Consider the following 12,500-nt stretch of genomic DNA (forward strand, 5'->3'; position numbering starts at 1 on the left):
TCCGTACTGGACTGAAAAGTCGTGTGGCTCCCAGGACAATGTTAATGTTGTTCTACATCTTCCCTGGACGCCATTAACCTCCGTTTGGTTCCGGAGACGTTAACATTGATTGGGGAGATGTTCCTATATTAGTCCAAACCGTTTGTCTTTTTTTTTCAGTGTAGTGCATCTCGGGGCGAAGCAGAGAGATCTGTACGTGGTGTGATCAGCTGTCTTGAAGACTTGTCTGCGTGAAACCAACCTAACATGGGCAGTGATCGACTTGGGTTGGTGTAATACATAACTTGCCTTACATGGGACTACACGAAGGCAAATCGCTGAAGCCAAAGGTATTTATATAAAGGTAAAGGGACTCTTCATCTAAGGTCAAACTGGCTTGTATATAATGTTCATCTTGCTTGAGACTAAATCGACTTGTGTATTCAGGTCTCTGTTGCATGTTGTCAGGTCGACCCGCAGGGAGACTGAGTTAACTCCTCTGAGGTCAGGTCAACTTGCATGAGGTCACGCTGTCTTGCATGGAGGCTTCGGTGCACGATACTTCTTGTGTGATTTCCTCAGGGGCTGCAAGAACAAGAGGAAGGTGGATGTTAGTGAAGTGTTGAAGGAAAGTTGCAAGGTGTTGCAAAATGAAGTACAGTCGATAGTAAGCAACTTACAAGTTGCAACATTATGTAAAAAATTAGAAATATGAAGATCACTACATCAGGAAAGAGTTGAATGTTTATCATGAGGAAGCTAAACTTAACATTGAGAATAACAGTAGCTTAATATATACTAACTTTTATGATATATATATATATATATATATATTCGTGTGTGTATTATCTAGTTTACATAAACATTGTGTTGATAACACTGACGTGACGTATATCATCTTAATAATGTCATAGAGTATTTGTGAGATATATTACCCTAAAAGTGTTTTAAGTATTAAGAGTAATTAACAGATCTAATTAGAGTTAATGAGTGACACTAATATGTAAGTTACCTTTGTAATATTAAAATATCATTTATCTAAAATTAATATAAATAATATAGGTAATTGTTAAGTGGTAATTACCTACACAAGTGTTTTTTGTGCTCTCATTATTGTGTCGTCGGGGGTTGAGCTCTAGCTGTCAAGCCCCGTCCTAGGGTAGCAGGTGGGGCCCAAGATATATATCTTGTTAATACACTCCAGATCTTTACTCCCTTCACTCTGACAACATTATATTTCTGTGTTGGAACTTTTCCTTTATTGCTGTCTTCTTGTTGTGGTCTGTGTGGTCTGTTGTTGTGGTCTGTGTGGTCTGTTGTTCTGGTCTGTTGTTCTGGTCTGTGTGGTCTGTTGTTCTGGTCTGTGTGGTCTGTTGTTCTGGTCTGTGTGGTCTGTTGTTCTGGTCTGTTGTTCTGGTCTGTGTGGTCTGTTGTTCTGGTCTGTGTGGTCTGTTGTTCTGGTCTGTGTGGTGTGTTGTTCTGGTCTGTGTGGTCTGTTGTTCTGGTCTGTGTGGTCTGTTGTTCTGGTCTGTGTGGTCTGTTGTTCTGGTCTGTGTGGTGTGTTGTTCTGGTCTGTGTGGTCTGTTGCTCTGGTCTGTGTGGTCGATTATTCTGGTCTGTGTGGTCTGTTGTTCTGGTCTGTGTGGTCTGTTGTTCTGGTCTGTGTGGTCTGTTGTTCTGGTCTGTGTGGTCTGTTGTTCTGGTCTGTGTGGTCTGTTGTTCTGGTCTGTGTGGTGTGTTGCTCTGGTCTGTGTGGTCGATTATTCTGGTCAGTGTGGTCTGTTGTTCTGGTCTGTGTGGTCTGTTGTTCTGGTCTGTGTGGTCTGTTGTTCTGGTCTGTGTGGTCTGTTGTTCTGGTCTGTGTGGTCTGTTGTTCTGGTCTGTGTGGTCTGTTGTTCTGGTCTGTATGGTCTGTATGGTCTGTTATTCTGGTCTGTGTGGTCTGTTGTTCTGGTCTGTGTGGTCTGTTGTTCTGGTCTGTGTGGTCTGTTGTTCTGGTCTGTGTGGTCTGTTGCTCTGGTCTGTGTGATCTGTTGTTCTGGTCTGTGTGGTCGATTGTTCTGGTCTGTGTGGTCTGTTATTCTGGTCTGTGTGGTCTGTTGTTCTGGTCTGTGTGGTCTGTTGTTCTGGTCTGTGTGGTCTGTTGTTCTGGTCTGTGTGGTCTGTTGTTCTGGTCTGTGTTGTCTGTTGTTCTGGTCTGTGTTGTCTGTTGTTCTGGTCTGTGTGGTCTGTTGTTCTGGTCTGTGTGGTCTGTTGTTCTGGTCTGTGTGGTCGATTGTTCTGGTCTGTGTGGTCTGTTGTTCTGGTCTGTGTGGTCTGTTGTTCTGGTCTGTGTGGTCTGTTGTTCTGGTCTGTGTGGTCTGTTGTTCTGGTCTGTGTTGTCTGTTGTTCTGGTCTGTGTTGTCTGTTGTTCTGGTCTGTGTGGTCTGTTGTTCTGGCCTGTGTGGTCTGTTGTTCTGTTCTGTGTGGTCTGTTGTTCTGGTCTGTGTGGTCGATTGTTCTGGTCTGTGTGGTCTGTTGTTCTGGTTTGTGTGGTCTGTTGTTCTGGTCTGTGTGGTCTGTTGTTCTGGTCTGTGTGGTCTGCTGTTCTGGTCTGTGTGGTATGTTGTTCTGGTCTGTGTGGTCTGTTGTTCTGGTCTGTGTGGTCTGTTGTTCTGGTCTGTGTGGTCTCTTGTTCTGGTATGTATGGTCTGTTGTTCTGGTCTGTGTGGTCTCTTGTTCTGGTCTGTGTGGTCTCTTGTTCTGGTCTGTGTGGTCTGTTGTTCTGGTCTGTGTGGTCTCCTGTTCTTGTCTGTGTGGTCTGTTGTTCTGGTCTGTGTGGTCGATTGTTCTGGTCTGTGTGGTCTGTTGCTCTGGTCTGTGTGGTCTGTTGTTCTGGTCTGTGTGGTCGATTGTTCTGGTCTGTGTGGTCTGTTGTTCTGGTCTGTGTGGTCTGTTGTTCTGGTCTGTGTGGTCTGTTGTTCTGGTCTGTGTGGTCTGTTGTTCTGGTCTGTGTGGTCTGTTGTTCTGGTCTGTGTGGTCTGTTGTTCTGGTCTGTATGGTCTGTTGTTCTGGTCTGTATGGTCTGTTATTCTGGTCTGTGTGGTCTGTTGTTTTGGTCTGTGTGGTCTGTTGTTCTGGTCAGTGTGGTCTGTTGTTCTGGTCTGTGTGGTCTGTTGTTCTGGTCTGTGTGGTCGATTGTTCTGGTCTGTGTGGTCTGTTGTTCTGGTCTGTGTGGTCTGTTGTTCTGGTCTGTGTGGTCTGTTGTTCTGGTCTGTATGGTCTGTATGGTCTGTTATTCTGGTCTGTGTGGTCTGTTGTTCTGGTCTGTGTGGTCTGTTGTTCTGGTCTGTGTGGTCTGTTGTTCTGGTCTGTGTGGTCTGTTGTTCTGGTCTGTGTGGTCGATTGTTCTGGTCTGTGTGGTCTGTTGTTCTGGTCTGTGTGGTCTGTTGTTCTGGTCTGTGTGGTCTGTTGTTCTGGTCTGTGTGGTCTGTTGCTCTGGTCTGTGTTCTGGTCTGGTTGTTCTGGTCTGTGTGGTCTGTTGTTCTGGCCTGTGTGGTCTGTTGTTCTGGTCTGTGTGGTCTGTTGTTCTGGTCTGTGTGGTCTGTTGTTCTGGTCTGTGTGGTCTGTTGCTCTGGTCTGTGTGATCTGTTGTTCTGGTCTGTGTGGTCGATTGTTCTGGTCTGTGTGGTCTGTTATTCTGGTCTGTGTGGTCTGTTGTTCTGGTCTGTGTGGTCTGTTGTTCTGGTCTGTGTGGTCTGTTGTTCTGGTCTGTGTGGTCTGTTGTTCTGGTCTGTGTTGTCTGTTGTTCTGGTCTGTGTTGTCTGTTGTTCTGGTCTGTGTGGTCTGTTGTTCTGGTCTGTGTGGTCTGTTGTTCTGGTCTGTGTGGTCGATTGTTCTGGTCTGTGTGGTCTGTTGTTCTGGTCTGTGTGGTCTGTTGTTCTGGTCTGTGTGGTCTGTTGTTCTGGTCTGTGTGGTCTGTTGTTCTGGTCTGTGTTGTCTGTTGTTCTGGTCTGTGTTGTCTGTTGTTCTGGTCTGTGTGGTCTGTTGTTCTGGCCTGTGTGGTCTGTTGTTCTGGTCTGTGTGGTCTGTTGTTCTGGTCTGTGTGATCTGTTGTTCTGGTCTGTGTGGTCTGTTGCTCTGGTCTGTGTGGTCTGTTGTTATGGTCTGTGTGGTCGATGTGATGGTCTGTGTGGTCTGTTGTCTGTTGTTCTGGTCTGTATGGTCTGGTCTGTGTGGTCTGTTGTTCTGGTCTGTGTGGTCTGTTGTTCTGGTCTGTGTGGTCTGATTGTTCTGGTCTGTGTGGTCTGTTGTTCTGGTCTGTGTGGTCTGATTGTTCTGGTCTGTGTGGTCTGTTGTTCTGGTTTGTGTGGTCTGTTGTTCTGGTCTGTGTGGTCTGTTGTTCTGGTCTGTGTGGTCTGTTGTTCTGGTCTGTATGGTCTGTTGTTCTGGTCTGTGTGGTCTGTTGTTCTGGTCTGTGTGGTCTGTTGTTCTGGTCTGTGTGGTCTGTTGTTCTGGTCTGTGTGGTCTGTTGTTCTGGTCTGTGTGGTCTGTTGTTCTGGTCTGTGTGGTCGATTGTTCTGGTCTGTGTGGTCTGTTGTTCTGGTCTGTGTGTGGTCTGTTGTTCTGGTCTGTGTGGTCTGTTGTTCTGGTCTGTGTGGTCTGTTGTTCTGGTCTGTGTGGTATGTTGTTCTGGTCTGTGTGGTCTGTTGTTCTGGTCTGTGTGGTCTGTTGTTCTGGTCTGTGTGGTCTGTTGTTCTGGTCTGTATGGTCTGTTGTTCTGGTCTGTGTGGTCTGTTGTTCTGGTCTGTGTGGTCTGTTGTTCTGGTCTGTGTGGTCTGTTGTTCTGGTCTGTGTGGTCTGTTGTTCTGGTCTGTGTGGTCTGGTTCTGGTCTGTGTGGTCTGTTGTTCTGGTCTGTGTGGTCTGTTGTTCTGGTCTGTGTGGTCTGTTGTTCTGGTCTGTGTGGTCTGTTGTTCTGGTCTGTGTGGTCTGTTGTTCTGGTCTGTGTGGTCTGTTGTTCTGGTCTGTGTGGTCTGTTGTTCTGGTCTGTGTGGTCTGTTGTTCTGGTCTGTGTGGTCTGTTGTTCTGGTCTGTGTGGTCTGTTGTTCTGGTCTGTGTGGTCTGTTGTTCTGGTCTGTATGGTCTGTTGTTCTGGTCTGTATGGTCTGTTATTCTGGTCTGTGTGGTCTGTTGTTTTGGTCTGTGTGGTCTGTTGTTCTGGTCTGTGTGGTCTGTTGTTCTGGTCTGTGTGGTCTGTTGTTCTGGTCTGTGTGGACGATTGTTCTGGTCTGTGTGGTCTGTTGTTCTGGTCTGTGTGGTCTGTTGTTCTGGTCTGTGTGGTCTGTTGTTCTGGTCTGTGTGGTCTGTTGTTCTGGTCTGTGTGGTCTGTTGTTCTGGTCTGTGTGGTCTGTTGTTCTGGTCTGTGTGGTCTGTTGTTCTGGTCTGTGTGGTCTGTTGTTCTGGTCTGTGTGGTCTGTTGTTCTGGTCTGTGTGGTCTGTTGTTCTGGTCTGTGTGGTCTGTTGTTCTGGTCTGTATGGTCTGTTGTTCTGGTCTGTGTGGTCTGTTGTTCTGGTCTGTGTGGTCTGTTGTTCTGGTCTGTGTGGTCTGTTGTTCTGGTCTGTGTGGTCTCTTGTTCTGGTCTGTGTGGTCTGTTGTTCTGGTCTGTGTGGTCTGTTGTTCTGGTCTGTGTGGTCTGTTGTTCTGGTCTGTGTGGTCTGTTGTTCTGGTCTGTGTGGTCTATTGTTCTGGTCTGTGTGGTCTATTGTTCTGGTCTGTGTGGTCTCTTGTTCTCGTCTGTGTGGTCTATTGTTCTGGTCTGTGTGGTCTATTGTTCTGGTCTGTGTGGTCTATTGTTCTGGTCTCTGTGGTCTCTTGTCCTGGTCTGTGTGGTCCCTTGTTCTGGTCTCTTTCCTGACGAATAGCGTACTTAGATCCATCATGTACCTATCACTAAATATATTTTATATCGTGAACATGTCTCCTCTGAGTATCTTGATCGTTATTTCGTGCTGCCAGTGTTATGAAGCTCCGACTTATACGTTGGGTCACATAACTTACCATTACCATCACTACCATCACCATCACAATCACTACCACCACCATCACTACCACCATCATCACTACTACCACCATCACTATCACTACTACCATCATCACTACTACCACCATCACAACCTCCACCATCACAATCACTACCACCACCATCACTACTACCATCATCACTACTACCACCATCACAACCTCCACCATCACAATCACTACCACCACCATCACTACTACCATCATCACTACTACCACCATCACTATCACTACTACCATCATCACTACTACCACCATCACAACCTCCACCATCACAATCACTACCACCACCATCACTACTACCATCATCACTACTACCACCATCACAACCTCCACCACCACAATCACTACCACCACCATCACTACTACCATCATCACTACTACCACCATCACAACCTCCACCATCACAATCACTACCACCACCATCACTACTACCATCATCACTACTACCACCATCACAACCTCCACCATCACAATCACTACCATCACCATCACTACTACCATCATCACTACTACCACCATCACAACATCCACCATCACAATCACTACCACCACCATCACTACTACCATCATCACTACTACCACCATCACAACCTCCACCATCACAATCACTACCACCACCATCACATAAACTACAACCACTCCTGCTGTTCTTGTAACTACCATCAGTGATATTACCACCATTACCCTAATGACTTACATTTTTCTACAGGTAACCGATATTTTCATCTTATTCCAGCGGCTGGCACAGTTCTTACCTGTCGTTGATCTTAAGTTATAATGGTGTAACTTCTACACACACACAGGACGCCTGCCAGTAGCTCCAAGGAATAAGGAAAAGAGCTGCATAAGAACTGTATAATTTAAGATATTCACTTTAGAAGGGAAGGCAAAGATAGTGCAATGAACGCCGGAAGACGTATGTGAAACACGACTAACATCAACGACAAATAAAAACTAACGTGCCTGTGACAACTGACAAATAACTTGGGTGAGAATGTTTTGCTCTTGAGATGGACCTGCCTTGTATAGGTCAGTAGCTATGTTGCGGTGTTCCTCCGTTCTTATGGAGGAAACTAATGACGTTTCGCTCTGTTCTGGTCAGTTGACAATCGTCCAGGGCGGAGCGAAACGTCGTCAAAGGTCCCTCTCCTGATGTTCGGTTGTTTGTGGCTACACATACACAACAGAAATGATCTTGTTTCTCTGTTGTTTTCTATGTTATATTTTGGAGAGAAAAATTGACCGAAGTGAAATGAAAAACCTCGATATTGTCAGGAAGACCAGAGGTGTAGATGATGGTCCCACGAAGACCAGTGTTGGGGCCAGAGGTGTAGATGATGGTCCCACGAAGACCAGTGTTGGGACCAGAGGTGTAGATGATGGTCCCACGAAGACCAGTGTTGGGGCCAGAGGTGTAGATGATGGTCCCACGAAGACCAGTGTTGGGGCCAGAGGTGTAGATGATGGTCCCACGAAGACCAGTGTTGGGGCCAGAGGTGTAGATGATGGTCCCACGAAGACCAGTGTTGGGACCAGAGGTGTTGACGGAGGTCCCACGAAGACCAGTGTTGGGACCAGAGGTGTAGATGATGGTCCCACGAAGACCAGTGTTGGGACCAGAGGTGTAGATGATGGTCCCACGAAGACCAGTGTTGGGACCAGAAGTGTAGATGATGGTCCCACGAAGACCAGTGTTGGGGCCAGAGGTGTAGATGATGGTCCCACGAAGACCAGTGTTGGGGCCAGAGGTGTAGATGATGGTCCCACGAAGACCAGTGTTGAGACCAGAGGTGTAGATGATGGTCCCACGAAGACCAGTGTTGGGGCCAGAGGTGTAGATGATGGTCCCACGAAGACCAGTGTTGGGACCAGAGGTGTAGATGATGGTCCCACGAAGACCAGTGTTGGGACCAGAGGTGTAGATGATGGTCCCACGAAGACCAGTGTTGGGACCAGAGGTGTAGATGATGGTCCCACGAAGACCAGTGTTGGGGCCAGAGGTGTAGATGATGGTCCCACGAAGACCAGTGTTGGGGCCAGAGGTGTAGATGATGGTCCCACGAAGACCAGTGTTGGGACCAGAGGTGTAGATGATGGTCCCACGAAGACCAGTGTTGGGACCAGAGGTGTAGATGGAGGTCCCACGAAGACCAGTGTTGGGGCCAGAGGTGTAGATGATGGTCCCACGAAGACCAGTGTTGGGGCCAGAGGTGTAGATGATGGTCCCACGAAGACCAGTGTTGGGACCAGAGGTGTAGATGATGGTCCCACGAAGACCAGTGTTGGGGCCAGAGGTGTAGATGATGGTCCCACGAAGACCAGTGTTGGGACCAGAGGTGTAGATGGAGGTCCCATGAAGACCAGTGTTGGGACCAGAGGTGTAGACGGAGGTCCCACGAAGACCAGTATTGGGACCAGAGGTGTAGATGGAGGTCCCACGCAGACCAGTGTTGTGGCTAAAGGTGTAGATGGAGGTCCCACGAAGACCAGTGTTGGGACCAGAGGTGTAGATGGAGGTCCCACGAAGACCAGTGTTGGGACCAGAGGTGTAGATGATGGTCCCACGAAGACCAGTGTTGGGACCAGAGGTGTAGATGGAGGTCCCACGAAGACCAGTGTTGGGACCAGAGGTGTAGATGGAGGTCCCACGAAGACCAGTGTTGGGACCAGAGGTGTAGATGGAGGTCCCACGAAGACCAGTGTTGGGACCAGAGGTGTAGATGATGGTCCAACAAAGACCAGTGTTATGACCGGTTTTGTTTGTCATGCACGTGAATGAAACGGGCCACAAGAATGTTAGGAAATACTTCTTCAGCTGAGGGTGGTTAGCACGTTTAATGACCTAGATGAGGAGGTAGTAGAAGCAAACGCAATTCACAGTTTTAAGCATAGGTACGACAGGGGCCTACGATGCCAAAAAAAAAGTTAAAAGTCGAATGAATCAGGAGGTGAAATCATCCCCAGGCATATGATAGTAACTAAGAGTATACACACACACACACACACACACACACACACACACACACACACACACACACACACACACACACACACACACACACACACACATACAAGTTATTGCGGGGAATAGACAAGGTGGACAGAGATAGGATGTTCCAGAGAGGGGACACGGGGACAAGGGGTCACAACTGGAAGCTGAAGACTCAGACGAGTCACAGGGACGTTAGGAAGTATTTCTTCAGTCATAGAGTTGTCAGCAAGTGGAATAGCCTAGCAAGTGAAGTAGTGGAGACAGGAACCATACATAGTTTTAAGAAGAGGTATGACAAAGCTCAGGAAGCAGAGAGAGAGAGGATCCAGTAGCGATCAGTGAAGAGGCGGGGCCAGGAGCTGAGTCTCGACCCCTGCAACCACAATTAGGTGAGTACAATTAGGTGAGTACACACACACACACACATACACACACACACACACACACACACACACACACACACACACACACACACACACACACACACACACACACACACACACACACACACACACACACACACGTAACTTGTAATCTCAGTTTATTCCTCTTAAAGCGTGGGACAATTGGTCGTGGATTCATTTATGTTCACTTCATAACTACTTGGACGACAGGAACGACCACCATTGTTTGACCCTTTCATTGCATGCTAAAACCAACCTTATTCACACCGTCTAAAAGCTTCACAGTACTGTACTCCAACAACTGAGTATAACTCTCGCTAGACGTGATTGGCTGGACGGAAGAATTGTAGCTGACAGGGGAGACTAAACTAAATTAATGTTACACAGTGTTTTGTCGCATCCTAGGAATCCGGCGTCTGAGGCGGTGACCTAGTGTCGGATGGGGAGGGAGCCATGCTTTTTTTTATCTCATAGTGTCTGTAAGTATGGTACTTGTTTGTGAGGTGTTTTGACTGGAGTGTATATTTATACTTCCCAAGGTGAATTCTTGTGTGTGTGTGTGTGTGTGTGTGTGTGTGTGTGTGTGTGTGTGTGTGTGTGTGTGTGTGTGTGTGTGTGTGTGTGTGTGTGTGTGTGTGTGTGTGCGTGTGTGTGTGTGTGTACACACAATCAATACCAGGGGAAGAAAGCTGTGAAAAGTATTAAGGAGATAAAGAGCACGGTGGAAACAGACAAATAAAGAGGAAGAGAGAGCAGATAAGAGCGAGAATAAATTCAATAACGACGGACGGAAGTGAGAGAGAGAGAGAGAGAGAGAGAGAGAGAGAGAGAGAGAGAGAGAGAGAGAGAGAGAGAGAGAGAGAGAGAGATTTCGTCAAATATTATTACTATTGGTATAAAAGTTATTTACTATGATGTTTATATATTACCATTATCAATATTTTATTATTATTATTATTATTATTATTATTATTATTATTATTATTATTATTATTATTATTATTATTATTATTATTATTCCGTTTTCAATAATAATGGAAAAGTGAAGTATGTCACTTGTAAGAGATTGTAAAAGTCAAAGTAACAATCATCATTGTTAACAAGAGCAGTGTTGCCAGAACCATGCAACAATCATCATTGTTAACAATAGCAGTGTTGCCAGAACCATGCAACCATCATCATTGTTAACAAGAGCAGTGTTGCCAGAACCATGCAACAATCATCATTGTTAACAAGAGCAGTGTTGCCAGAACCATGCAACAATCATCATTGTTAACAAGAGCAGTGTTGCCAGAACCATGCAACAATCATCATTGTTAACAAGAGCAGTGTTGCCAGAACCATGCAACCATCATCATTGTTAACAAGAGCAGTGTTGCCAGAACCATGCAACAATCATCATTGTTAACAAGAGCAGTGTTGCCAGAACCATGCAACAACCATCATTGTTAACAAGAGCAGTGTTGCCAGAACCATGCAACAATCATCATTGTTAACAAGAGCAGTGTTGCCAGAACCATGCAACAATCATCATTGTTAACAAGAGCAGTGTTGCCAGAACCATGCAACAACCATCGTTAAATTTACGATAAAGCAATAAGTCGTCCTTAAAGTTATCAACACTAACAACTAAACTTGTAGTTATAATTACTAACAACCACATTCAAAGTTAATTTAAGGGTGCCTCAGCACATGTTGCTGAGTGCCAGCTGGAGCCTGAGTAGACAGTGTTTGGGAGTCAGTTTAAGCTGGGCTCCAGAGTGGAACACAGGAGTGAGTTGAGAAGCTGGGCAACTACCAGGCCAGGGATGGTTAGTAGGGAGGGATGAGTTTAGTAGCGACAGTTAAGGCTAGGTTAGTTAGGAAGGGTTAGTTAGGAAAGGTTAGTTAGGAAGGGTTAGTTAGGAAGGGTTAGTTAGGAAGGGTTAGTTAGGAAGGGTTAGTTAGGAAGGGTTAGTTAGGAAGGGTTAGTTAGGAAGGGTTAGTTAGGAAGGGTTAGTTAGGAAGGGTTAGTTAGGAAGGGTTAGTTAGGAAGGATTAGTTAGGAAGGGTTAGTTAGGAAGGGTTAGTTAGGAAGGGTTAGTTAGGAAGGGTTAGTTAGGAAGGGTTAGTTAGGAAGGGTTAGTTAGGAAGGATTAGTTAGGAAGGGTTAGTTAGGAAGGGTTAGTTAGGAAGGGTTAGTTAGGAAGGGTTAGGGAGGAAGGATTAAGGGGGGAGAGTTAGGGAAGGGTGTGTTAAGTTACAAAAGCAAATGTAGGACCAGGAAATGTATAACTTAAAAGTTATAAGCGGAAAAAATAGGAAAGCAAGACGTATAAATATGAAGGAGCAGTCTCTCTCTCTCTCTCTCTCTCTCTCTCTCTCTCTCTCTCTCATTCCTTCCCACTTCTTCAAGTCTCATTAATTACTCTTTCCAACATCAGTTACAAGCAATTAGCGAAATAATTACTCAAAAAGAACGAGAGATTATATTAATTTGATTAAATTGCAAAGTCAGGTTGTTAAAGTCAGGTTGTTAAAGTCAGGTTGTTAAAGTCAGGTTGTTAAAGTCAGGTTGTTAAAGTCAGGTTGTTAAAGTCAGGTTGTTAAAGTCAGGTTGTTAAAGTCAGGTTGTTAAAGTCAGGTTGTTAAAGTCAGGTTGTTAAAGTCAGGTTGTTAAAGTCAGGTTGTTAAAGTCAGGTTGTTAAAGTCAGGTTGTTAAAGTCAAAGTCAGGTTATTAAAGTCAGGTTGTTAAAGTCAGGTTGTTAAAGTCAGGTTGTTAAAGTCAGGTTGTTAAAGTCAGGTTGTTAAAGTCAGGTTGTTAAAGTCAGGTTGTTAAAGTCAGGTTGTTAAAGTCAGGTTGTTAAAGTCAGGTTGTTAAAGTCAGGTTGTTAAAGTCAAAGTCAGGTTATTAAAGTCAGGTTGTTAAAGTCAGGTTGTTAAAGTCAAAGTCAGGTTGTTTAAGTCAGGTTGTTAAAGTCAGGTTGTTAAAGTCAGGTTGTTAAAGTCAGGTTGTTAAAGTCAGGTTGTTAAAGTCAGGTTGTTAAAGTCAGGTTGTTAAAGTCAAAGTCAGGTTATTAAAG

At 45.6% G+C, this 12,500-nt stretch overlaps 1 protein-coding gene across 5 annotated transcripts in view; it reads right to left on the minus strand.

Annotated features, from left to right (window-relative positions):
- Positions 1-6: 6 nt before the first annotated feature.
- LOC128699530 (uncharacterized) overlaps positions 7-12,500 on the minus strand; it is a 167,977-nt gene continuing 155,483 nt past the window's right edge. For all 5 annotated transcript variants that reach the window (XM_070098100.1, XM_070098097.1, XM_070098102.1 and 2 more), the window contains one exon: positions 7-564. In XM_070098100.1, the coding sequence (XP_069954201.1) occupies positions 505-564 (60 nt within the window). In that variant the 3' untranslated portion in view covers positions 7-504. The remainder of the gene's footprint in view (positions 565-12,500) is intronic.

Source organism: Cherax quadricarinatus, chromosome 61 (assembly GCF_038502225.1).
Source record: "Cherax quadricarinatus isolate ZL_2023a chromosome 61, ASM3850222v1, whole genome shotgun sequence".
Classification (NCBI taxonomy): Eukaryota; Metazoa; Arthropoda; class Malacostraca; order Decapoda; family Parastacidae; genus Cherax; species Cherax quadricarinatus.